This window comes from Notamacropus eugenii, chromosome 5 (genome assembly GCF_028372415.1).
Source record: "Notamacropus eugenii isolate mMacEug1 chromosome 5, mMacEug1.pri_v2, whole genome shotgun sequence".
Lineage (NCBI taxonomy): Eukaryota > Metazoa > Chordata > Mammalia > Diprotodontia > Macropodidae > Notamacropus > Notamacropus eugenii.
This window is the reverse complement of record NC_092876.1, coordinates 26932623-26960197: the sequence shown is the minus strand read 5'-3', so window position 1 is coordinate 26960197 and position 27575 is coordinate 26932623. Positions and strand designations below refer to the sequence as shown.

The window sequence follows — 27575 nt, the reverse complement described above, 5'->3', positions numbered from 1 at the left end:
AGATAATACCTGTAAAGTGCTTTGTAAACCTTAAAATGCTATATGCTATAAATATTATTTGTAAAATAATTTTAAACTCAAAAACTATTATTATTATTTCTTCTAAAAATTCAAGTTGACCTTGGATCCAAGCAATATTTTTTATCCGAGACTTTACTTGTAAGTATTTTGGAGTAACTTTCCTTCCTGGATCTGTATTTTTGGCATTTCTTTTTCTTTTTTTGGGGTAGCATTTCTGGATTATTCAATATTCTATCCTTCTTATTGAATTGGTACTTTATTATTAGGGCCAGGCTCTGTACCCAGGAAGCAAGGTCTGAGCCTCATTTGGTTTAGTTTGGTATTCCCTGGTATCTTGTTGCTGCTTCCTTGGGGTATTCATAGTGTGATCTTCAAGGATATGAGGAGTGGCTCAGGATGGTGATCTGCTAACTTTCACTCTGCCCAAAGCCATCAGATCTAGAGAGAATTCTGATCACTTCCCTCCTTTTCTGAGTTTGAAAAGCTGTTTCCTTAGGTCTGAGTTTTAGCAGCCCTCCTGCAGACTCATGCCTAGTTGGGGTTTCATAGACTGCTGCTGGACACAGCTCCTGCCAACCAGCTAAAAGGCTTTGTTGCTATAGAATTACACTTTTCCTTTGCCCTGCTTACTTATCTGTAAGCCTCAGCCTCAGATAGAGGATGAAACCCCAGCTTCTTGTTCACTGTACAACCTCAGGCCCACAGCTACTCTCAGCCCTCAGCACAGGTCTCTGCTTCAGCACTGGATCTGTGACCTAGCTCTGGGGCTCATCTGACTGCTCCCTGCCCAGTGCCAGGCCATCTCTGCTGAAATCCTGACCACTTATTCCCCAAGTACACAACCTAGGGACATCATATAATAAATAGTCTTCTTGTCACCCTCCTGGTTGGTCTATGTGCCTGCACTTTGGTCTTTGTAACTATGCTGAACTGGGTAGAAAAAATCACTCTCTGCATTTTTCTCTTGGTCTTTTGCTCTTTTGAGACCTTAGTTGGAATGGCTGTGAAGGAGAGCTGGGCTGGAGAGCTTCTTTCTCTTCTTCCTTCTACCACCTTGCATGATCTGCCTCTCAGTGAAATGCACTTGTATAATGACTCCTTCTCACTCACAGCTCTATTTCCTATAGTCTCATCACCTTAGCTTGGGGCTCAGGCCAGTTTTACTGGAATTAAGGGACTGAAAAGAAACTTTAGATCCCCCTAATTTTTACACATTCTGGTTGTCTGAACCAAGTCACAAATGAAATTAAACAAACTCTGAGTCTTGACTGTCAGGTTCAATCTTACAGGTCTATCCAGTATTATGAATGACATATCCCAACCAGAAATGTGTGGAATCCTCTCTTCTTCTCTGCTAATTCACTTTGAGGGACCCCACTTTACCTAATGAGTGGCCTTTGGTGTTCTGAGTCTGGCATTCAATGCTTTTCACAAAATGTCGGCACCCCTCTGTAATATTTCTCCTGGCCATGCATTATCTGCTCAGATTGCATTGCTGTACACTCTGCTCACAGACACATATTTTAGTTTCCATTCTCTGACCCTTGGCTCTGTCCATTTCTCCATAGTAATAGAAGATTCTCCCTGTTGACCTTTTAAACTGCTCTCGTCCTGTAAACCCTGTTCAAGTGATAGCTCTTCTAAGAAACCTGACCTGACTTCTGTGCACCCCCTTCCTAAAATGGTCCTTTCCCACAGGTCTACAACATTTTATTTTGTAATCATAGTCTATGCATGCACATCATGTAATATTGTGTATTATTTAACTGTATTTGGGCTCTGATCCTCCTACTTGATTGTAAGGTCCCTGAAAATAGGAAATGGAGTCTTAGATAAATCTTACATTTCCCTCTGTGCCTGGCACAGTGCTTTGCAGGTCTGCACGTAAATGTGCATCACATACTGGATGAACTTGTGTTGTACATGACTGTTTCTAGAATTATTTCTGGAAAAAGGGAGGCTAGTTACAATAGGCAGGACAGAATAGCACTCAATGGATGGACATTCACTGCAAGTCTGCCCACATTCCATCGAATCAGGTCCTTCTTTTCCATGTCTTCTCCCAATGCACTATGAACAATCACTTTCCTCCATGGGCCTGAGCACCTGCTCCTGGCATCCCTCCTTTGGCCAACCCAAAAAGCTAATTCTCTTAGGGAAGGGAGAGACCACTTACCAACTGAGACTGTGACATCCTTAGGGACTGATAAGTTGGTCACGTTGTTCCATGCCAAACGTGTATACTTTCCTGAATCTTCCCAAGATGTACTGTTGATGGTGTTTGTCTTATCAGAGAAGTTAGAATTCACAGTGCCATTGACTCGCCATTCATACTGTGCAGGTGGGTAAGACTCAACCTGACACATTAAGGTCAGTGGATTGTTGAACGTGACCTGAATCTCATTTCCTACAGAGTCAGGAAAAAACACAAAATGGTCTGGTCCATTTGTGAAAATAAGAAAGAGAGAGATGAGATGTGAGTCATTGTTGGAGAAAGAACTGGAGAAGGAGGAGACTCGGAGTCACTCACAGTTCACAGTCAGGGTAAGGGGGTCACTTCTTTTGGCACTGTTTGGAGTCCAGACTTCACATTGATAGGACCCTGCATCCTCCCTCCTCACATTCCTGGTGGTAAGGGTCTGGTTATTCTCAGACAGGTACTTCCTCTCATTGAGTGACAGGGATGTCTTATTGAAGAACCACCGAATGCTCATCCCGTCATGTTCTGTGATACATGTGAACACCAAAGTGCTATGCTCCAGAACGTTGGTACCATTGGCGCTGATGGTAGGTTTGGATACTGCTTCTGTAGGAGGAAAAGAAGAGAGAGTTGTATGAAGGACTGGCCTGTGTCTTCACCAGGTCATGTCTCCCAAAGCCCAAGCCCAAACACTTCCATTGCAGACATACAGCAATGGTCTCTGGCCCCAAGGGCAGGGAGATGACCCCTGGTTCTATAGTTGTGCGGGTAAGGAAGGTGAGCAGGAAGCCCAGGGGACAGAGTGATGTGTGCTGGGCCAACCTCTCCTTCACACAGGTCCTAGAACATGCAAACCTAGTGACTAAGGTGGGGATGGGAATCAAGCATTCATGAAGTGCCTACTACAAGCCTGGCACATGATAAATGCTCTCTACCCGCTGTTATTTTCCTCGTTATTATGACTCTTCTCGTCAAGCACTGTGTTAAATATCATATTATCTAATTTATCCTCTTGGAAAGTAGGGGCTTATTCTTTCCATTTTAACAGTTCAGGAAACTGAGGCACACAGTGGCTAAGTGACTTGTCCAGAGTCGCATGGCTAGCAACTGCCTGAGTCTTTCTGAACCCAGGCCCAGTGCCCTCCCTATCCACTAGGGCTCCTCCTGCCTCTCATCAGTCATCTCATTCTAATCCAGGGTCCTTAACCTGGAGTCTGTGAACTTCTTTTTAAAAAGATTTTACAATTGTATTTCAGTAGAATTGTTTCCTTTGAATTCTTATAGATTTTCTTTTCTGCATTTAAAAGCATCCTTCTGAGAAGGGGGCCCTGGGCTCCCCCAACCTGACTGCCCCAGGACTGTTTGAAACAAAAGAAAGGGAAGCCCCCCTGTCTCCCGTCATTCTCTGTTCCCCAGTTATTCCCTTAATTTACTCAGCTCCTAACCAACTGTGGTTCCAGGAAGTAATTAACGTACATATTATGATTCTGGGCCTTAGTTCCTCTCCATATGCTGACTCTTGCCTCCTCTGGGCCTCAGTTTCCCCATCTGTAAAATGAGGGAGCAGGAGTAACTGTCTTCTAGGTCCCTTTCATCATCAAGTATGTGATACCCCCCCAGGATCCTCACAACCAGCTTTACAAAGAAGATACTGGAGGCTCAAAGAGAGGATGAGATTGTTCAGACAGAGAGTAACTTCTCCCTTTCCAGCTCCTGAGCTCTCTCCTGTGGCTGATGGTCCTTCTGGACATTTTTCAGACCAGGTACCTGAAGGCTCAGAGCTGGCAGAGATCAGAGGACCCTAGTTCTCCATCTGGAAGCATCTTCTCCATCATCTCATATACCCACTTATTTTTCTGATGAGAAAAATGGTAACTCCCTAGGGCCAAGTAACTCCTACAAGTTCCACTGAATAACAATAACAGACCTGTGGTTGTAACCCTGGCATGCTGGCTCTGAAGCCAGGCTCCCTTCAGCACATGCCACATTCTCTCAGGATGTTGTCTCCCAATAGACATGGGAGTGATTGGCAGAGGGACAGCCTTGAGATCAGAGTCGTTCTCCTTTGGGTACCCCCTTCCTCTGGTGTCTTGGGAGGAGAGTCCTGGGGGCCCATGGACCTTCATTGGCAAACTCAGCCTCCTTTCCAAATCAGAGACTAAGGATGGGCTCCGTTTGAGGGGTAGTGTGGCTGTAATCCCTTCCACAAACCTCCCCTCTAGAGGAACATAGATAGGGCACCTCATGGGGAGACCCAGGACATCCACAGTCCCTGGCTTGGGGTGTGAAAGGCTTAGCCTCCCATAGACTCCCTGAAGATTTGAACCTTATGCACTATCCCTGGTCAAATGAGATGACATTTGTAAAGAACTTAGCATGGTGCATGCACACAGTAGGCACTCAAAAATCCTTGTTCTCTTCCTCCTCCCCCTAGTGCAGCTTTTGTTCCTCCTTTGACCAACTGGGAACACAAAGAGGTCAGCAGAAGCTCTCTGCCCCAAGTGAGACACTGCAGCATCCCCTAAGGACTCAATAGCCTTGGCAGGGATGAGACCCAGGGTAGGCCAACAGTCTGCCCCTGTCTGAGCAGCAGAGAACCAGAGATGACAGGGGGCACCCGGCCCAGTATCGCTCAGCATGCCTGATCAATAGTCATGGAGTCTCTGCTCATCCATGACCTTATCAGTATTCAGACCTCTGTTTCCCTGGTGGAAAGCTCTGCTGGTAAGCTCTCCCTTAGGCTGTGTGACATTGTCCCCCTGGGACATCCCCACTTGGGTACTAGCTCTCCCCTGGGGAACCATATAGAGCACCGCTGACCTGCTTCCCTAGAAGGACCCTTAAGTGGGCAGTCAGGGCTTGAGATGTGCTGCACCTAGCTGGAAAAGGAGTGTCAGTGACTGTTCCCTACCTCCAGCAAAGTTCCCTTCTGCCTAAGAGACTTTTAAATGTCTTAGGGCAGGTGAACTTCAGGACCAGGTTGCCTGCCTGAGGCACAACTGGAGGGGCCAGGTACTCCATCCTGAGACCTCAGTGGTCCTCCTAATTTCATAATATGAACTGAGAAACCTGGGAGCAAGAAGGAAGTTCCCCCCCAAAAAAGAATTCTGACTGTCCCTTCTCAACCAACCTGATCTCCCAAGGATGTCTGGGCTCACAGCCTTTCTAAAGAATTCTATCTAGATTTGCACTTGGATAATATAAGAGAAAATGAGTCAGTATCCAGCTGATCCCCCTCCTCCAGCACTTTCTATATCCCTCTTCCTCTCAGATTTCTTAGAGCTAATTAGGAACCTCTAAGGGGCTCTGAGATAAACTAATCCCCCACTGGGAAGTAGGCCTTGGGGACAAAGCTAGGATTACATAGGATCCCTGGTCAAGTCAGCCTACTTTGGCCCTGTCTGACCTGGGCCTCCAACAGCTCCCTGGCCTAATCTCTCCCAGCCTTCTGCTGGTGCTGCCTGGGAGTCTTTTTCTGCATTTTCCTGCTCCCTGGGCAAGGGGCTTAGAGAGGTCTCTCCACCCAGACTGAATGAGGGATTGGAGGGATAGTGTGGGCCATGGGAAGGGCAGCACTTACCATACACTGCTAAATGTGCTCGTGCTGTTACTATCTGGGTGCTTGTGAACTTAATAAATTGTACAATGTAGTCATCAGTGTCACTGAGGGTGAGGCAGCGAGCCATTGGAGAACACCTTCAGTCGATTATTTGCTGGTGTCTGCTGTTCATTAGCAACATGGTAGAGAATGATCTGGTTGGAGGGGTCTACTTCTCTTCTGACCCAAGTGTAGCTGGGAGGCTGCTCTGAGGACCCTTGGATATCCAAGATCACGCTGATGCCCTCTGTTCCATTGGGTGGGTTTGGCACAACACTGACAGAATGACTTTGGGCAGATGCTGGCTGGATCCAACAGCTGAGGATGGAGACTGAGAGGGGAGGAAGGAGACAGAGGTCAGCAGGGTTCCCCTGCCCACTTGAGGGTCCCAGATAACTGAGTTGTTCCCGAGTAAAGGGAGTGGGCTGCTGAGCCTGCCCCAGAGTCTTCTGGGGGCTCAATGGGGTGTGTTTGAAGGGGATTCATGTGCTTTTTCATCAATGAGTCACTCCCAGTGTCTGCAGTGGTTCTGAGAGTTTAGTCTGTAACATATTTTAAGCTCCCTCCATGGACTTGATTCAGACAGGATCTGCCAGTATGGAAGGCAAGACACTGAAGGGAAAAAGGAATCACTAATATGTTGTGATTGAAGATAGAAATCAGGTCTTACACCTGGATAGAACCTTACAGATCAGTGAGCCAAACACCCTCCATTCACTGATGAGGGAAGTGAGACCCACATAGCACAATGGATGAGACCAGCATTAAATAGGAAATAGTACAGGCAACATTTTTTTCAGTTTTTTTTCAGTTTTTCAGACCAAAAACCAGGCAGGGCCTTTCCCACTAAACCCTGGGTGCATTTTAAGGCTGACAGTGTAGCTCCCAAGCTGCCCTGGGAGGAAGGTGATGTTGCAGGCAGACACAAGCTAAGAGGGGTAAGTGAGCTGTCCATGGTCTCACTGCTAGCAAACATCAGAGTTGGGATACACATCTAGCTCTTCTCTTACTGTAGAGACTAACTTAGCTTCATCACAGCCTGCTCAGCTCCACCACTAAACCTTGCCTTGAGTCTCAGGAATATTGACTGGTAACCCTGAGTTGCTATTTCCCCTTTGCCCCTGTCTCAGGAGAGACTCCCCTGGCTAAGTGTACAGAGACTGTCTCTGGGAAAGACCCCCTGGGAATGGTCACATAACCTCCCTCAGCTCCACCTGGCTCCAGCAGAGCTGGTATCTTACCTGTGAGCAGGAACACCTTCCAGGGGCTGCCACCACTATGGGAAGTTTGTAACATGCTCTTCATTGGTCTCTGCTGTCTGCTGTCTGTGACCACCTGTGTCTGCTTGTGCAGAATCTTTGCCTTCCCCTCCTGAAAATGTCTTCCTTTTACAGAGCTTAAGTGTGTTCCCTGGAGCTGTGTCTTCTAGTGTCCAGACTGAAGGCTGTCACTGCATGTAACCCAGAGCTATTTCTACGGTCTGCTTCTCCTTCCCCAGATGACTGAGGTCTCTCTCCTCAGGGCTTCAATTCCTCTGTCTGCCCTGCTCACATTGGCCCCACAAGGCAGGGACTTGGCCTCTGACTTTCTCCTTACTCCCCTTTCTTCCTCTTTCTTCCCCTCCCACTGTCTGTGGTTTCCTACCTCTCCCAGGGAGCACCTCCTGTGCACAGATCCCTCTTCTTGTCCATGGAGAAGTGGTTCTATCGCCAAGGGGACCAGGGGTCATTCAGTATTACCTACTGTGGATTTCTGCTTCCACTTGACTTTATTCCTTCTTTCCCTTCCAAACAAGAAGGTCTTTAGAGTTTTCAAAGAGCCAGTGAATGGTGGACATGGATCCTTCTTTTGGGTTTCCAGGACCATCCCCTCTCTTATTAGGCCAGGGGAGAGGACCTTGGGCTTTTCTCATGTACTTTTTTAAAATATAAAACACATTTATTTCTTAGTGTGTTTCAGACACTGTGCCTCAGGGACATCACAATCTAATGAAAGAGTCAAAAAGGAAAGAAATATATACTAAGAAGTTCCATATTTAATACATTTTTGTTGTTGTCCAGTAGTTTCAATTGTGTTTAACTCTTTGTCACCCAATTTGGTGTTTCCATGGCAAAAATACTGGAATGGGTTACCATTTCCTTCTCCAGCTCCTTTTACAGATGAAGAAACTAAGGGAAGTAAAGTTAAATGACTAGCCTGGAGTCACACAGTTAGTAAATGTCTGAAGCCAGACTTGAACTTAGGTCTTTCTTACTCTAGGGTCAGTTCTCTGGAGACTGGCTCTGGCCAGTGCAATGTACCATCTAGCTGCCCCAGTCACAGGACTGGAGAAGGGCAACTGTTTTCTCAATTTTCAAAGTGCAAATATATTTTGCCAAATCCATGTTGGTAAGCTGGACTTTGATTTCTTGAACAAGTAAAGTACTTATCCTTAAAGAGAGGGTGAGCATCAAGAAAGAGAACAGATATTATAAAGAGGAGGCATGGTGTCATAAAGGTGAAACCATGTCAGACTAACTTCTTTTCCTTTACTGAAAGGGTTACTAAATTAGCTAATTAAATATATCAGAAATATGCTAGAGTATATATTTCATAAAAAAATTTTTAAAATTATAAGTGTTTTGAAGGTAAGGACCGTCTTTTGCTTTTTTTGAATATTTGGTTTTTAGCACTGTGCCTGCCACATAGGAGGTGCTTAAAAATTGTTTTTTATCAATTATTAGATTGATTAAACTGCTATCCCAATTAGTCTATCTCATTTATATTTCTCATTCCCTTCATCTCTTACAAAAACACATTCCAATATAAATAAGTCTGGGGCAATTACCCAGTGATTATAATGGTTCCTAGCAGTCATTAAAATCCTAAGCTGTGTTCAGTGTCTTCTATATTTTCCCATCACCACAAGAATATTCACTAGATAATACTTTATTTTCATCAGAGCAACTCAAAAAAATTTTACCAAGGTAAAGAAGGGATATGATCAGCATTTGGGAATAAAATGACCAAGACGATTAAAAAAAAAATGTGTCTTGGGGTGGAGCTAAGATGGCAGAGTAGAAAGACATACATATAACTAGCTCTTCCCACACAGCCCATAAAATACCTGTAAAGAAAGTCTCTCAACAAATTCTAGAGCAGCAGAAGTGGAGAACAACAGAGTGGAGGAGATTTCCAGTCCAGGGTGACCTGAAAGGCCGACAGGAAACATCTGTCACACTGGACGCAGAGCAGAGCCCAGCCCAGACTTGGCCTCTAGGAGGAGGACGTGAGCAGCCCTCGGGGGTGCAATCTCCAGTCGCAGTAGCAGCAGTTCGCAGATTCCTCAACCCACAGATGCAAAAGGTCAGTGACAGGATTTTTTCAGGTGGTCAAGAAGGGAGAAGGGCCTTCCCATAGCTCTGGCTTCAGGCAATTGCTGCATCAAGCAGGCAGCAGCAGTTCCCACAGCAGCCTACATCCATTGCTCCATCATAAAACTCCCAGGGGCACTGAGGAGCTGATTCTTACCTCAGCCCTGTGTAGAGGCCCTGCAGTAGCTGATCTTTATCTCACACTGAATGGTGGCCCTACTCCCCCAGTTTATCTGAATCTCAGCCCCCAGTGCTGGCTTGGTGGAACTGGAGGTGAGGTGGTTGGGCAAAGGAAGCTCTACTAAGATTCTGGAAACAGAAATCTCTGTATGCAGCAAGACCAGTGTACACACTTGATTGTGCTACCATGGACGAACTGAGATCTTAAAGATCCCCAGAGTATACCCTACTCTTGACAAAGGACCCAAAAGTCAAGTAACTGGTTGGGAAAATGCCAAAAAAAGGGGGAAAATGAGACTATAGAAGGCTACTTTCTTGGTGAACAGATATCTTCTCCCATCCTTTCAGATGAGGAAGAACAATTCTTACCATCAGGGAAAGGCATAAAAGTCAAGGCTTCTGTATCTCAAATATCCAAAATAAATATTCAATGGTCTTGGGCCACGGAAGAGCTCAAAAAGGATTTTGAAAATCAAGTAAGAGAGGTGGAGGAAAAACTGGGAAGAGAAATGAGAGAGATGCAAAAAAAGCATGAAAATTGGGTCAACAACTTGCTAAAGGAGACCCAAAAAAATGCTGAAGAAAATAACACCTTTAAAAATAGGCTAATTCAATTGTGAAAAGAGGTTGAAAAAGTCAGTGAAGAGAGGAGTGCTTTAAAAAGCAGAATTAGCTAAATGGAAACGGAGGTTCAAAAGCTCACTGATGAAAATAATTCTTTAAAAATTAGAATGGAACGGATGGAGGCTAATGACTTTATGAGAAACCAAAAAATCACAAAACAAAACCAAAAGAATGACAAAATGGAAGATAATGTGAAATATCTCATGGGAAAAACAATCGACTTGGAGAATAGATCCAGAAGAGACAATTTAAAAATTAAGGGACTACCTGAAAGCCATGACCAAAAAAGAGCCTAGAAATCATCTTTCATGAAATTATCAAGGAAAACTGTCCTGATATTCTAGAACCAGGGGGCAAAATAAATATTGAAAGAATCCACCGATCACCTCCTGAGAGAGATCCAAAAAAAAAGAACTCTTAAGAACATTGTGGCCAAATTCTAGAGTTCCCAGGTGAAGGACAACATATTGCAAGCAGCTAGAAAGAAACAATTTGAGTATTGTGAAAACACAATCAGGATAACACAAGATCTAGCAGCTTCAACATTAAGGGATCAAAGGGTGTGGAATATGATATTCCAGAAGTCAAAGGAACTAGGACTAAAACCAAGAATCACCTACCCAGCAAAACTGAGTATAATACTTCAGGGGAAAAATGGTCTTTCAACGAAATAGAGGATTTTGAACATTCCTGATGAAAAGACCAGAGCTAAAAAAAAATTTTGACTTTCAAACACAAGAATTAAGAGAAGCATGAAAAGGTAAACAGGAAAGCAATCAAAAGGGACTTATTAAAGTTGAACTGTTTACACTGTTACATGGAAAGACAATATTTGTAACTCCTGAAACTTTTTTCAGTATTTGGGTAGTTGGTGCAATTACATACACACACACACACACACACACACACACAGAGAGAGAGAGAGAGAGAGAGAGAGAGAGAGAGAGAGAGAGAGAGAGAGAGAAAGAGAGAGAGAGAGAGAGAGAAGAGACAGAGACAGAGAGACAGAGAGCACAGGGTGAGATGAATAGGATGGGATCATATCTAAAAAAAATGAAATTAAGGGGTGAGAGAGGAATATATTGGGAGGAAAAAGGGAGAAATGGAATGGGGAAAACTATCTCTCATAAAAGAGGCAAGTAAAAAACTTTTCCGTGGAGGGAAAAAGGAGGAAGGTGAGAGAAAATACACGAAGCTTACTCTCATCACATTCAACACAAGGTAGGAATAAAAGGCACACTCATTTTGGTATGAAAACCTATCTTACAATACAGGAAAGTGGGGGAGAAGGGGATAAGCAGGGTTGGGGGGATGATGGAAGGGAGGGCAATGAGAGGAGGGAGCAATTAGAAGTCAACACTCTTGGGGAGGGACAGGATCAAAGGAGAGAACAGAAGAAATGGGGGCAGGATAGGATGGAGGAAAATGTAGTTATTCTTGAACAACATCATTATTATGGAAGTCATTTGCAAAACTACACACATATGGCCTATATTGAATTGCTTGCCTTCCCAGTGGGGATGGGTGGGGAGGGAGAAAGGAAAAGAATTTGGGACTCAAAGTTTTAGGAACAACTGTTGAGTATTGTTCTTGCATATAACTGGGAAATAAGAAATACAGGTAATGAGGTTTAGAAATTTATCTTGCCCTACAGGACAAAAGAGAAGATGGGGATAAGGGAAGGGAGGGATGTTAGAAGGGAGGTCTGATTGGTGACAGGGGTAATTAGAATGCTCAGAGTTTTGGAATGGGGGAAGGGGAGAGATGGAGAGAAAATTTGGACCTCAAAATATTGTGGAAATGAATGTTGAAAATTTAAATTAAAAGAAAGGCAAAAAAAATTGAGTCTTTCCAAGCATTGAAAAAAATATGGCCTCACTGAAGATGGTGGGGAACTGTGTTAAAAATTTTAACATAATTTCAATCTGAAATTGTTAAATCCCCAAACAACAAGTAAACTACAAAACCCAGTTATTTCTAAATATTTGATGCCATGACTACATCATGAAGACCAAGGAGTTAGTAGTAGAAACTTGGGTTGACATACACTGATTAATAGGTGGGAGGTCACAATTTATTATTGTTTTGTTCCCAAAGGGTGCTACATCTAAGTCTATTGAAATATGAGTCTTAGTAAAGGGCATTTGAGAAATAAGAAATTATCAAAATAATTTTTAAAATTTAGCCAGGATAGTAATATTCCTGGCAAGTTGAATGAAGAAATTTAGAAATTTCCTGTTGCAGACTTGGAGTGGATCTACGGCACTATTCTAGATGACTAACATTGGAGATGTGTATTCTGTGCTTTGACAGAAGATCCTTCCATAATGTGCCTTTTCCCTCCATTCCATTACAGATTTTGTAATATGCTTCTTATCTTTGTCCTTCTTGAGTAGCAGCTAAAATTTGATGCTTCTTCCTCATACCCACCTCAGGAATCTGAAAACCTCAACATTCAAAATTGCTGCATTTTAGTGTACATTCAGTAATGTCTTTTAATTCATTTTATCTTTCATTAAAGAACTCATTCTAGTACAGGTATATTATTTCCAATATTTTTTTCATTTTCCCCTTGCTCTCACCTATGTATCTTTCTGTAAAGAAAACAATCATTTTCTCTCCCTGCTTAAATAGCTAGCATAGAAAGCATCACTGTTTTTCCCTCTCATAATTCTGTCTAAAAGTTAACATAATTCAATCTAATTGAATAGATACTGCTTAAGTTCCCACCATATGCTAAGTGTTGAGGATATAAAGTTTAGAGAAAGCATAGCTTGAGCTCAAAAAAATTAGGGAATAGTAAGTGGACAAGACACAAGCATACATTTCACATTATAAGTACAAAAGAGATTTGGAAAGCAATTCTCATGCAGTTTTCTGGGGCTTCTGGGAGGGTCCAACAGGGGTGGGGTGAGGAAATATGGGAGGATGTACAAAAGAGTTGTGTACCCTTTAGCAGGAGCAGAGAGGGGCATCTTTCAGCACCACTACCAATCCTATCTCTGCCTACTCAACTGGGTGGCTTAATTGATGAAAGGCTGGCTTTGGAGACAAAAAGACAGGAAACAGTCTTTACTTTCCTATTTTGGAGGGAGAGGCATTGGACCTGGAGACTTCAGAGTTCCCCAAACTGAAGAGATACTGTCTAGAAAGAGATAGAAAGAATGGAGAGTTATCAAGGAGGGCACGGAGAGGGCAATGGCAGTATATTCAAAGGGGGGTAGGGGAAAATCTTTCAGCTTCCTCACGGGTTATAGAAATAGAAAGCAGGTGAGAGGGAAAGGCCTTTAGAACAGGGCTGGGCCACAGACAGTGTGAATGGGAGAGAGAACCTCCAGGTGAAGCAACTGAGGATGAGCAGAAGAATCCTTCTTCAGGCCAAAGGTCTGAGAGAGGGACAAAGATCCAAGAGCTCTAGAAGAAGACAGGAAGCTTGAGGGGATCCAGAGAGAAGTCTCAGGACTGCTCTGATGATCCCTCAAAGCTCAGAAAGCTGTTTCTCTGTCTGGGAGGGTCATTCTCATGTGTCTGTTCTTTCCTAAGGTCCAGAGAATGACACCTTCCAGAGAAGAACCATTCAATGCAGTAAGTAAAGACACCAAGCAATGAAAGCTACAGCCAGTCAGGGTCTTAGGCCATAGGGATCCAACCAGAGACTCCTTTTTTGTCTCTGCAAGGAGAAGGGAAGAAGAATTTCTCCAACCAGTGTTAACTCCCTTCTCTTTTGGTTTGACGAAGGTGACTGAGACTGACACAATTCTGCTTCTCCAGTCCTCTTGCACTCCATTCAGTATAAACAGTGTTCATGAGCATGTACACTCATAGGCACTGTTAACAACCCTCAAGTTTGAAGATTCAGAGTTGAGCAACTATTTGTGCATGGCCTAGAAATGGTGACTCTCAAACTCTCTGCTCCCCATTCCATCATTCTGCTGACATTCTGACCCTGGGCTTCAGACCTGTATGACTGTGTGCTTTGTGCCTCAGCTTCCTCTTTGGCAGGGAGGAAGGACCAGGTTAGCTGGCCTCAGGAGTCTCTTAGACCACGATGTTCTTGCGATCACTCCTTAGATGCAAAGCAGCTTTTAAGCACAGGATATCTTATTTTCATTTTTATCACAGCCTGCCATGGCCAAAGAACTCATAACCAGAAGGCCAAACTATTGATGATGAGCCTCCCCATACTTAGTGGTGTCTTTCTCCAGAAATCAGACCAGTCTGTTGAGCAGTCCCTGCTGCACAGCCTTTGGCTGCTCTGGGTCATAGTTATGCCTAGAAGAGTCTTCAGAGCCATGCATTGTGATCCAAATGACACATTCCTTGTCCTCAGTCAACTTCCATTCCCCTATAGCTTCTCTGTTCTCACCACCAAATCAGAACCAAAGAGGAGTAGAGGTGATGAGAACTGTTTAGAGACAGAATGCAGAAGCACAGGCTCCTAGAACCAAATCCCCAAAAGCTTAAACCTTCGTATCTGTAGAGCCCATCATGAAATCTTAGCACTCCAGAACCTCAGAACCCTGGATAAGGGACAGCCTGAAAGTATGCACAGTGAACATTTCCTCTCCTCCCCTATCATAAATTCTCTCCCTTCTTATCTTCAGCCTGTGGTTTCCCTGGTTTCCTTCCTATTCCAGCTAATATCCTCCTTCCCCTAGAATACTCTTGCTATCCATCCTAATTCCAAAGCCTGCCCTCTCTTGATTGTCTCCAGTTATCCTATATCCATCTTATTTCTACAGAGTTGTTTGCAAGTGGCCTCACCCTTTGGAGTGTAAGCTCCTTGAAGCCAGAAACTTTCTTTGCGTTCCCCCACTTCTTAGCACAGTGCCTGGCGCACAGTAGCCACTTAATAAATGCTTACTGACTGGCTTTCTGTGGGTGACATGGAGAGGAGGAACTTCCCTTGTGGCCTCCTCATCTGCTTGAAGGGAGAGTGGTGGGGGAAAGAAGGTGGAATCAGGCCCCCATGGATTTCAGGCCCAGGATACATGGAGGAAATCAGTCTGGGTTTCTCCCCTTCCAGGGGAGGATACCACCTTGTATCTAAGAAGATGGTTCGACCTGGACATGCTTCAGGCACTTTGATGAACCTGAGGGTGTGGCTGGTTACTGGAGCTCCTGATGAAATGGAGAGTGTGTGAAGGAGGGTAAGAAGAAGGGTGCACAATCCCTGCCATTTTGTAGAGTTCTGGCTGGGGGTCACTCTACCGGAGAAAATCCCTTTGGAGGGAATGTGGTAGGAGATGAGGACTCAAAAACAGTCTTTGGGGGGATGTCATGTGAGGAAGGGATTTGTTTTATCTTCCTCAGCACCACAGGACACAATTGGGAGCAAGAAACAGAATTTTGAGTGAGGTATATTAAATTGGGCAGCCAGGTGGCATGATAGTGCATAGAGTGAGTAGTCCTGGAGTCAGAAAGATTTAATATCCATGAGATCAAATCTGACCTCAGACACTTACTTGCTGTGTGACCCTGGGCAAGTCACTTACCCTTGTTTGCCTCAGTTTCCTTATCTGTAAAATGAACTGTAGAAGAAAATAACAAGCTACCTCATTATCTTTGTCAAGAAAACCACAAATGGGTTAATGAAGGTTGAGACATGACTGAAATGACTGAATAACAGCAAATATTCTAAGATGCTTAGACTCCATGGTTTTTTGATAAGAATCTATGGAGCCAGGGATCTTAGGTTCTGAACTACACAATCTCTGGCTTGGCCAAGATCATCTCAGAGGTCTCCACCAATGAAAAATTCCACCCCCATTTGGACTCTATCTGTCCACTCTGTAGGTTCAACACATTCCAAATGGAAGTCATCATCTCCTTAAACCTGCCCATGCTCCACACTACTGTATTTCTGTGGAGGAAAGCAGCATCCTCCCATTCCTTCAAGTTTGTCTCTTCAGAGGCAGCCTTCAGTCTTTCCTCTGCCTCACCCCCATCCCATGTCTAATTCATTCCCAAAACTTGTCCATTCTCGCCCTACAGCTTTTCTGATATCCATCCCCTCTTATCTCTTCACAATCACCACTATGTTTCAGGCATCTGTCATTGTTTGCCTGAACCATGACCTCCTAATCAGTCTTCCTGTCTCTGGTCTCTTGGTTCTCCAACCCATCCTCCACGCACTTGCCAAGTGGACATTCCTAAAGCTCAGGACTGATGACATCATTCCTCTGCTCAAGAATTGGCTTCCTTCTCCCTTTGGGATAAAAGACAGACTCTTCTATTTGACATTTAGTCTTCACAATTGTTGCTTTTCCATGCAAGTTTCCAGTCCAAATAGATCAGTAACTGTTGTAACTACATGATGCTCTCTCTCCCACCTCTGTGGCTCTGCACAGGCTGCTCCTCTACCTGGAATCTTCTTCCTGCTTGTTTCCAAGCTCCCCTTGTAATCAGTCAGTGGGTTGACCTTCAGTCAACCAGCATTTATCATTGTCTGATCGAATGTAGTTTGTCCTTCCTTCTCATAGTGGATCATGACATCAACGAGTTGGTGACATGATTTGCAATTGACTTTGACATGAATGAGGAAGGCCTGTGCAAAGTCACTAGCCTCACTTTCTCCTCCAGAGCCATCTGGGTCCAGTGGCCAAATATCTGTCAGGATTACTGAAGATGGCCTAGGATGCAGTGTGAGACCTGGGCCTTTTTAGGAGACGTCTTTTCAAGTTCTCACTTTGAGTGAAGCAATGTCCATTCAGTGAATAGACCTCTTTAAGAAGGGAATCAAGTGATGACCTCTTCAATTAAAAAAAAATCAGATTGGGAGGGGAACACCCTCAGGGTTGCTGACCAGAGGAGAAGCACCTGCTATGTACATTCACTCTGAGCCAGGAGGGTCCAAAAACAACCAGTAACTTAAATAACCACCTGGTGCTTAGGAAGAAACCTATTATTGTCCAATCCCTGTGCTCCAGAGTGTATTAGGTTTAAGGACTCGTATTCGAGAAAGAAATCTAGCCAGTAAACCCCAAATTAACTAGGAGGAGAGGGGAGGGGAGAGGAGCGAAAGGGAGAGGACAGGAGGGGAAGGGACAGGAGGGGAATGGAGAGGAGAGGAAGGGAAGTGAGAATAGAGGAGGGGAAATGAGAGGAGAGGAGAGGAGAGGAAGGGAGAGGAGAGAAGTGGAAGGGAGAAGAGGGGAGAAGAGGTGAGGGGAGAGAACTATGAAAGTCATATGATCAACTGAGATAGTATTTGCTAAATCCTTAGCTCAGTTCCTGGTCCAAGGTAAGCGCTTTATCAATGCCTCCTCCTCCTAAATGCTAGAGAGACATTTCCTTCAAGAAGCTTATGTTCCAGGCTAATAACTACATTCATGCAAGATATACTCAGAGGAGACAGAAGGAGATCTGGGAGGCAGGGAGGTCCCAGGTCCCCTCAAGCCAGAGCTCGTGCTCCCTCTTAACTTTTCATATCCAGTCTTAAGAAGTTGGAGCTCAGAGTCTAAGTCAGGTGTTTTAGAGTCATATAATAACAAGCCATCATTATCCCCATCATCCACCTCCTCCTCATAATGACAGCAAGATTCCCGTTTTGGAAAGCACTTTATATATGCTATCTCATTGGAGGCAAATAAATGTCTTGGGAGGTTTGAGGCAAAAGGTCTTTTCTGATCAGAAGGACTGGGGTCAGCATCCTGCAGGAGATATCCCTTGCACTGGGCTTTCTTGGAGGGATAGAATTTTAACAGACTGAAAGGGAGAGGAAGGAGTTTCTAGAGATGGCGAAAGAGCTGGAGCAAAGGCCTACAGGAGGGAGATTACTTCATATGCTTGAGGAGGTAAAGTTGTCTGGTTTGTCCAGATGGGAATGTGATAAAATTGGCCTAGAAATGGAGAGTGGCACCTGATTGTGGGAGTTTTGAGCGCAGGCTCTCAGGGATAATATTTAAGTCTCACATGGGAAACAATATCAGAGCTGAGGGTAGAATATTTGTCCAGGAATAAGGATGAGTTTTCATCCGCAGGAAATCTAATACTGAAAGGTCTCAGGGACCCTGTGTCCATTGATTCTTCACTTTCAGCCAATAGGGCAGACAGTGTGGGCTTGATTTTTTATTTAACAGGGTTTGTGCAAAAATATGTGGGAGACATAATTCCAATACTCTTTCCATAGTCTCTTGTCTTTTTCATAGCTTCACTAACAGTCTATACTTTTCTTTCTCAGTATACAATTTAACAGCATATATCTGCCTCTCCCACATCTTCCATTATTTTTTTTTCTTGCCACTAATATAACATACAAAGTCAAAATTGTATTAATTCCAAGTGCTGAACTTGAAGAAAGAAATCAGATCTTACACCTGGATAGAACCTCAGAGTCAGGCACCCTCTATTTGCAGATGAGGAAATAGAAGCCCAATTAAAGTAATCAGTGTGACCAATATTAAATAAGAAATACCAAATGCAGCATTTGAACCAAGAATTTTTGGCCCAAACCCAGGGAAGGGCTTTCCCACTAAACCCTGCGGGCATTTTAAGACTGATAGAGTTTAGCTTCCAAACAGCCTGAGAAGAAGGGAAACAGGCTGAGGAGTAAGTGAGCTGTCCATATTAGAGGTGGGATTCACACCCAGGTCTCCTCTTACTGTAAAGACTAACTCAGCCCCTTCAGAGGTTGCTCAGCTCCAGGACTGGACATGTCCCTGACTCTCGGGAACGTAGACTATAAACCTGAGCTTCTACTTCCCCTCTGCCCCTGACTAAGGAAAGTCACCCCTGGCCAAGTCTGCAGAGACTGGCTCTGGGACAAACCTCATGGGACTAATCTCGTTGCTCCTGGTCCTTATACTGGTGGACTTATCTTTGTCTGGGCTGGAATCACCCAAGCTCCACCTGCTCCCCTGGACTCCAGTAGAGCTGGGGTCTCTTCCAGTGGCTAGCCCCACTGTGGGCAGCTTGTGAAGAGCTCTCCATTTGTTTCTGCAATACATTGTATGTGACCACCTCTCTCACCTTTCCAGGAATCTCAATCTTTTCCTCCTGGGCTGTGTCTTCCCTTTACAGAGCCTAAGTGCAGACCCTGGAAGTGTCCTTCCCGGGGACCAGAGTCAAGGCTGTCCCTGCATGTAGCCTAGACCCATGTCTGCTCTGCCTCCTTCTCCTTCCCTAGAGGACTAAGATCTCTCTCTTCAGGATTTAACTTCCTCTATCTGCCAAGTTGACATGGACCCTACTGATAAGAGACTTGGCCTCTGATTTTCTCCTTCTTCCTCTTTCCTCCTCTTTCTTCTTTTCCCAGCTCCTGTGATTTCCTGACTCTCCCACGGAGCCCCTCACCTGCACATATCACTCCCATGGTCCATGAGGAAGTGGTTCTGTCCCCAGGGGAAACATGGTCCACTCAGTATTATGTAATGTTGATTTCTACTTCCACCTGACTTCTTCCTTATTTACCTCCCAGTGAGAATCTTTTAAGCCCTAAATGAGCACAGATAACAGTGGGTGAAGGTAATACTCACAGATCCCAGTTCTAAGGTTCTAGAATCCAGACTACTCAGCATCCCCTCTCTTATCACCACAAGGGAGACTTTTCTCAAGCATTTTACTAGTGCTTCTGGGAGGGTCCAGTAGATTTGGGGAGATGGAATTGAGGGTAATGCAGACTAGAGTGGCCTTCAATATAGCAGAAAAAGTGTGCATCTTCCTCTACCACTACCACCTCCCTTTCCAATTTGTTGAGTTAGTTGATGGAAGGCTGCATTTGGAGACAAAAAGATAGGAAACTATCTTTACTTCCATATTGGGATGGAGAGGACTAGATCTGAACATTTCACAACTCCAAACCAAAAAGACCCTGTCTAGGAAGAGATGAAAAGAGTGGAAAGGCAGCAAGGAGGATGGGGAGAGAGCACTGGCAGTAGATTCAAAGAGAGATGGGGAAGAGTTGTCAGCTTTCACATGGGTTATAGAAAGAGAGAGCAGGTGAGAGGTAAAGACCTTTGGGACCAAACTGGCCGTGAGACAGAGTGGAAGGGAGAGAAAACCTCAGTGTGAAGAAGCTGAGGATGGGGAGAAGGATCCTTCTTCAGGTCACAGACCTCAGAGTGGAACAAGGAGCTGAGAGCCCTGTGAGAAGATAGGAGGCTTGAGGAGATGCAAAGAGAAGCCTTAGGTCTGTTCTGATCATCCCTCCAGACTCAAAGAGCTCTGTTCCTCTGCCTGGGAGGGTCATTCCCAGGTGTCTGCTCTTTCCTAAGATCCTGAGAATGCCGCCTTCCAGAGAAGAACTATCAGTGCCCAAGATAGTATGTAAAGGTACCAAGCAATGAAAGCTGCAGTCTGTCAGGGCCTTAGGATACAGGGCTCCAACCAGAGACTCCTTGTTTTGTGTCTGCAAGGAAAAGGTAAGAACTATTCCTCCAATGAGGGCCAACGCTCTTCTGTTTTCTTTATCAGGAAGAAGTCCATGACTGATACAATTCTGCTCCTCCAGGCTTCCTGCACCCCACTCAAGTTACAGTGTTCATTAGTACATACAGTCATTAGGCTCTGTCAACGACCCTCTAGTTAGAGGATTCAGAACTGACTCATTGTGCATGGTCTGGACTTGGTGACTCTCACACTCTCCAATCCCTATTCCATTATTCTGCTCACTTTCTGACTCTGGGCTTCAGACCTGTATGACCTTGGGAAAAGAGCTTTGTCCCTCAGCTTCCTCTTCTGGAGAGAGAAAGGACTAGGTTAGCTTACCACAGAAGTCTTTTCCAACGTGTTCTTGTGATCACTCCTTAGATGCAAGGTGGCTTTTAACCACAGGATTACTTATAGTCATGAGTGGCTATTTTTGTTTTCATCATGGTCTGCCATGGCCAAACAAGCCAACGCCAAAATACCAAACTATTGGTGATGATCCCACCTGCACTTAGTGGTGCCTTTCTCCTGAAATCAAATGTAGCCTATTGAAGGGATGTTACTAGAAGCACTTCTAGAATGGGGAACCTTCCAGGGCTGCCATCACTGCTGTGTAGCTTTTGACACCTCGGGGTCATAGTCATTCCTAGATAAGGTATCAGAACCAAGTGGTACTATCCAAATGACTCATTCCTTGTCCTCAGTGTGATTATATTTTCCTACAGCTTCTCTGTTCCCTCCAAGGCAGAGTCCAAGAGGAGAGGAGGTGATAAGGTGAGGCTCATTTAGACACAGACTTTAGAGGACCAGGCTCCCAGAACCAAAGCCCTAGAAGCCTTAATATCCAATATCTCCAGGGCCAATCATGAAACCTCAGAACGCTGGATAACAGACAGGTTGAAAGTGTACACACTTAGCATTTTCTCTGTTTCTTCCCTGGTCACAAATATTCTCCCTCTTCATCTTCTGCTTCTGGTTTCCCAGGTTTCCTTCTGGTTCCAGTTAACATCCACCTTCTCCTAGAAGACTCTCCCAATCATCTTAATTCTAATGCCTGCCCTCTCTTAAATGTCCCCAATTATCCTACCCGCATTTTATTTGTACATACCTGATTACGTGTGACCTCACCTTTTAGAGTTTAAGCTCCTTGAAGGCAGAGAATGTTTTTTGCTTTCCCCCAGTTCTTAATACAGTGTCTGGCACATAATAGCCACTTAATAAATGCTTATTGATTGATGCTGTGTCAGGGATGATGGGGAGGAGGAACTTCCCTTGAGCCCTCCTCAACTGTTGTCAGGGAGAGAGGTATGGGGAAGAAGGTGAAATCAGGACCCCATGGATTTCAGGCTCAGGATACATTGAGGATATCAGTCTACATTTCTCCCCTTCCAAAGAAGGATATCACCTTACATAAAAACACTGCTTGACCAGGGTATGCTTCAGGCACTTTGATGTACCTGAGGGGTTGGATGATCATTTAAGCATCTTGATGAGATAGAGAGTGTCTGAGGGAGGGTAAGAAGAAGAGTCTAGAATCTCTGGCATTTGAAGAGATCTGGCTAGGGGTCAACCTACAGCAGAGTAGTCCTTTGGAGGGGATGTGGTGGTAGGTGTAGACCTGATAAATTGTCTTTAGGTGGAGGTAATGTGGGGGGATTTGATTTACCCTCCTTGGCTCCAGAGGGCACAATTGGCAGAAAGTAATAGAATATGAAGTGGGGTTCATTAAATTGGGGCATCCAGGTGGCATCATAGTGCATAAGGTCTGTGAAACTGGAATAAAAAACTTAGGTTCCATGAGATCAAATCTGTCCTCAGATACTCACTAGCTCTGTGATGCTGGGCAAGTCACTTACCCCTGTATGCCTCACTTTGCTTATCTGTAAGATGAACTGGAGGAGAAATGGCAAACTACCTCATTATCCTTGTCAAGAAAATCACAAATGGGAAAAGAAGGGGAATGGAGTCAAGATGGCAGAGTGAGAGCACGTACCCACCTAAGCTCTAAAACAAACTTCTTCAGATACCTCTAAAAATAGAATCTGAACAAATTTTGGAGTGTCATAATCCACTAGGAGACAGAGTGTGGCAGATTTCCAGTCCAGGACTACCTGGAAGGTCCATGGGAAGGATCTGTTGCACAGAGGTGCACAAAGAACAAACCCAGCCATAGCAAAGCTGAGCAGGAAACACTGGGCTGTCTGAAGCAGAAGAAGCAGTGGGGATTCTCAAACATATTAGCCCAGAATGGGAGTCCAGGGTAACTGAGTGAGAGAAAAGTGCAGAACTCCGTGTAACAGCAAAGGCTGGTCCTGAGACAACCAGTCTGCAGATTAAATGTCTGTAAGTCACCTATTTCAACTTCCAGACACCAAGATGACAGAGTTATCTGTTAGTGCTCTATCCCTCCCCTTGTTGACCTTGAAAAACCCAGAGAATATTTCTTCATGAAAAATCCTGGAATAGTGGGATCAGAAAAGTACAAAGGGCAGTCCCTCTTGCTTTGGCTGAAGAAACCAGTGCAGGATCAGAGGTGGCCCAGATGGCCCCACTACAGCAAACCAGGAGGAGATACTGAGCACCAAGGTGTAGGGGGAACCCCTAAGCCCCAACACCATGACACCAGGCATGCCTTAGCACAGCCAAGGTAATCAGGAAGACATTAGTGCAGAAGACGCTTCACCACCTGCTGACTCTGCTTGTGCTGTAGCTCAGGAGAGGAGACCTCCTGTGACCAGACCATCCCTCTCCCGCACCTCCTGCAACAAGCTCCAGGATAAATGTGGGGAAACTCAGAAACACTTCACCTGGCCTCTGCTTTGGCACACAAGCCAGCTGAGCACCAGGTAGGCTGCAGCATTCTAGCTTCTAGCTGAAAGAACCAGAGATCATAATACACAAAGTCTGAAGTTCTAAGCACAAGAACGATGGGACAGAGCCCCCTGTGGCCCAGAAGCAGAGATCTCCTCTAAAAGCCAAGAAAAAGGCAATCATCATGAGCAGAAAGCGGACCAGAAAAGACGGTACAATCTTGCTGTGGGGCAAGGAGCAAAACACAAATACTGAAGAGGTCACCTTTGAGCCTATACTCCCATCTGAAAACTCAGAACAGAATATAAACTGGTCTCAAGCCCAAAGAGCATTCTTGGAAAAGCTCAAGAAAGATTTTAAAAGCCAAATTAGAGAGGTAGAAAAAATTTGGCCAATGATTTTAAAAATATGAAAAAAGAATTTGTGGAAGAATTGAAAAAGAAAATTGAACAAATGAATAAAGAGATACAAAGCCCGACTGGAACAATTGGGCAAAGAGAAAAGGAGATGCAAAAGTTAACTGAAGAAAACAATCTGTTAAACATAGAATTAGAAAAGTAGAAGCTAATGACTCCATGAGACATCCAGAATCAATCAAATAGAATCTAAAGAATGAAAAAATAGAAGAAAATGTAATATAACTCACTGGAAAAATAACTTACCTGGAACAGGAAAGAGAATCTAAGAGTTATTGGTCTACTGGAAAGCCATGATGAAAAAAAGAGCCTTGAAAATATTTTCTAAGAAATCTTCAAGAAAAATTGCTCTCGAGCCCTCAATCTAGAGGGCAAAATAGTCATTGAAAGAATCCTCCGAACACTTCCTGAAAGAGATATCGAACTGAAAACACAAAGTAATATTGTTACCTAATTCCAGAACTATCAAGTTGAGGAGAGAATACTGTAAGCAACTAGAAAGAAACAACTCAGATATTGAGGAACTACAGTCAGGATCCCAGGGGACCTTGCCTCTTCTACATTAAAAGACCAGAGGGACTTGAATATGATATTTCATAAGGCAAAGGAGCTTGGACTACAACCAAGGATAAGTTACACAGCAAAACTGAGCATAATATTTCAGGCAAGGAGATTGACATTCAATGAAATAAGGGATTTCCAGACCTCCCTGCTGAAAAGACCAGAGCTCAATAGAAAATTTGATCTTTAAATATAAGTCTAAAGAGAGGCATAAAAAGGTAAACAGAAGAAAAAAAGAAAACCACAAATGGGTTAAAGAAGGGTAGGACATGACTTAAATGCCTGAATAATGACAAAGATACTAAGATTCTTGGATTCCATGGTCTTGAGATACTAAAAATCTATGGTGCCAGGTATCTTAGATTCTGAACAACCCAAAGTCTGACTTGGTCAGGATCATCTAAGAGGTCTTCCTCAATGGAAAATCCCACCCCCATTTGAGCTTCCTCTGTCCTCTTTATGGATTCAATACATTCCAAATCAAAGCCAACATCTCCCCCTTAAACCTGCCCGTGCCACACACTACTCTATTTCTGTTGAGGAAAGCAAGGATTATCTCATTCCAAGTTTGTCTCTTCAGAGGGAGCCTTCAATGTTTCCTCTGCCTTATCTCCAAGCCATGACAAATTCATTCCCCCACCTTGTCCATTCTACCTCTATAGCCTTTCTGATATCCATCCCCTCATATCTACTTGCACAATTACCAGTGTGATTCAGGCATCTATCACTGTGTGCCTGAACAATGGTCTTCTAATTGGTCTTCATGACTTTAGTCTCTTGGTTCTCCAGCCCATCCTCCACACAGTTGTCAAGTTGCTATTCCTAGAGCTCAGGACTGATGACATCATTTTTCTACTCAAGAAGTGTCTCTTCCTTGCATTTAGGTTAAACGACAGACTCTTCTGTTTGACATTTAAAATCTTCCACAATCGTTCCTTTTTCATGCAGTATTTTACAGTCTAACAAGATGAGCAATTGTCCTGAAAACAAGATCCTCCATCTACCAACTGCAACTTTACACAGGCTCTTCCCTCTAACTGGAATGCTGTCAGATTGGCAGGCATCCTAATTGAGTCTCACATGTGAGACAATATCAGAGTTGGAGGCAGAATATGTCCCTAGGAATAAGGAAGATTTTTACTGCAGAGGAAATCTCAGACTAAAACGTGTCAATGAGTCTGGCCCCATTTATTTTTCACTTAAATTGGTGCATGTCTCTCCTGGCTTTTCTGGGAGCATTCTGCTTATCATTTCTTATACTACAATAGTATTCCATCATAATCACATATTACAACTTGTTCAGTCATTCTCCAACTGATGGGCATCTATCAATTTCAAAATTCTTTGCCCACAGAAAAAAGTTGGAATAAATATTGTGTTCATATAGGTCTTTTCCATTTTTATTTTAAAACTCTTTTTGGATGTAGACCTAGTAGTGGTATTGCTAGGTTGAAGCGTATGCATGGTTTTATAGCTTTTAGGTATACTTCCACGTTGCTCTACACAGTGGGTGTATCAGTTCACAACTCTACCAACAGTGCAATACTATCTCATCTTTCCCTCATCTCCTTCACAATTTTTGTCCTATTAGCCAATTTAGCAGGAATAAGGTAGAACGTCAGAATTATTTTAATTTGCCTCTCTCCATTAAATACTGAGTTACAGTTTTTCATAAGTCTATAGATAGCTTTGATTACATTGTCTGAAAACTGATCAAAATTTTGATCATCCACCATTTGGGGACCGGCTCTTGTTTTGATAACTTTGACTCAGTTCTCTATATGTTTGAGAAATAAGTGCTTTATCAGAGAAACTTCCTTAAAAATATTTTTTTCAGTTATGGTTGCTAACTGTATTTCCCCACATCCTATTTCCCTCTTTATTTATTCTATTCTCTCTCTCCTTTCACCCTGTCTGTCCTCAAAAGTATTTTGATTTAGACTGGCTCCAGTCCTAATCTGCCCTCCCTTCTTCCCTAAACCCTTTCTCTTTCTACTTTTCTACAGAGTAAGTTGAGTATGTATGTTATTCCTCCTTTGAGCATTCTGGCATTTCTATCTTTCATGAACATTGTGCTCCCCTTAACTGCCATTATCCTTCAATGAATAGTTTCCTTCATACAGTGTAGGGGTTTCCACTGTCATGAGCTGCTTCTGCCTCAGGTAGACCCAGATGATCTGGTCCAGAGGTAGGGAACCTGTGACCTCAAAACCACACGTTGGGGGGTGGAGCCAAGATGGCGGAGTAGAAAGACGCACATACACATAGCTACGAACCCACAACCCATAGAACATCTCTATAAAGTAACTCACGGTGAATTCTGGAGAGTGAGGCCACAGAACAGTGGAGCAAAGGAGATTTCTGTTCCAGAGGGACCTGCAAAACTCTCGCAAAAGGTCCGTCGTGCTGCGGACGCGGAGCCCAGCCCAGACCTGCTCTGGCCCCGGCACCGAGAGGAACAGATCCGAGCAGGCTTCGGGGACGGGATCTCCAGCAGCCACGCAGGTCCCTCCACCCACAGGTGACAGGGGTCAGTGAGAGGGGCTCTTTGGTGGGTCGAGAAGGGAGTGGGGTGCCTCCATAACTCAGGCCCCCTCGGGAGGCAGAAGCTGAGGCAGCGGCAGACCAGGGCTCCCCAAGCAGGCAGGAGCCTGGATCCATTGTTCAAGGTCTGTGCATAAACCCCCTGAGGGAACTGAGCCTGAGAGGCGGCCCTGCCCCCACCTGAGCACCTGAACTTAATCTCACACTGAATAGCAGCCCTGCCCCTGCCGAAGCCACGAGGCTGGGGAGCAGCATTTGAATCTCAGACCCCAAGCGCTGGCTGGGAGGATCAGGAGGCAAGGTGGGTGTGAGGAGAATATTCAGAGGTCAAGTCACTGGCTGGGAAAATGCCCAGAAAAGGGAAAAGAAATAAGACTATAGAAGGTTACTTTCTTGGTGAACAGGCATTTCCTCCCTTCCTTTCTGATGAGGAAGAACAATGCTTACCATCAGGCAAAGACACAGAAGTCAAGGCTTCTGTGTCCCAGCCCACCCAATGGGCTCAGGCCATGGAAGAGCTCAAAAAGAATTTTGAAAATCGAGTTAGAGAGGTGGAGGAAAAGCTGGGAAGAGAAATGAGAGACATGAAGTCAAAACATAAACAGCAGGTCAGCACCCTGCTAAAGGAGACCCCAAAAAATGCTGAAGAAAATAACACCCTGAAAAATAGGCTAACTCAATTGGCAAAAGAGGTCCAAAAAGCCAATGAGGAGAAGAATGCTTTCAAAAGCAGAATTAGCCAAATGGAAAAGGAGATTCAAAAGCTCACTGAAGAAAATAGTTCTTTCAAAATTAGAATGGAACAGATGGAGGCTAATGACTTTATGAGAAACCAAGAAATCACAAAACAAAAGCAAAAGAATGAAAAAATGGAAGATAATGTGAAATATCTCATTGGA

The 27575-nt window shown here is 44.2% G+C and overlaps 1 protein-coding gene across 1 annotated transcript in view; it reads right to left on the bottom strand.

The window, feature by feature from the left end:
* LOC140507438 (cell adhesion molecule CEACAM8-like) overlaps positions 1–27575 on the bottom strand; it is a 54852-nt gene that overhangs the window by 7330 nt on the left and 19947 nt on the right. Inside the window, 3 exon segments of the mRNA XM_072615527.1 lie at positions 2012–2467; positions 5802–5896; positions 5898–6150. Of these exon segments, the coding sequence (XP_072471628.1) occupies positions 2012–2467; positions 5802–5896; positions 5898–6150 (804 nt within the window).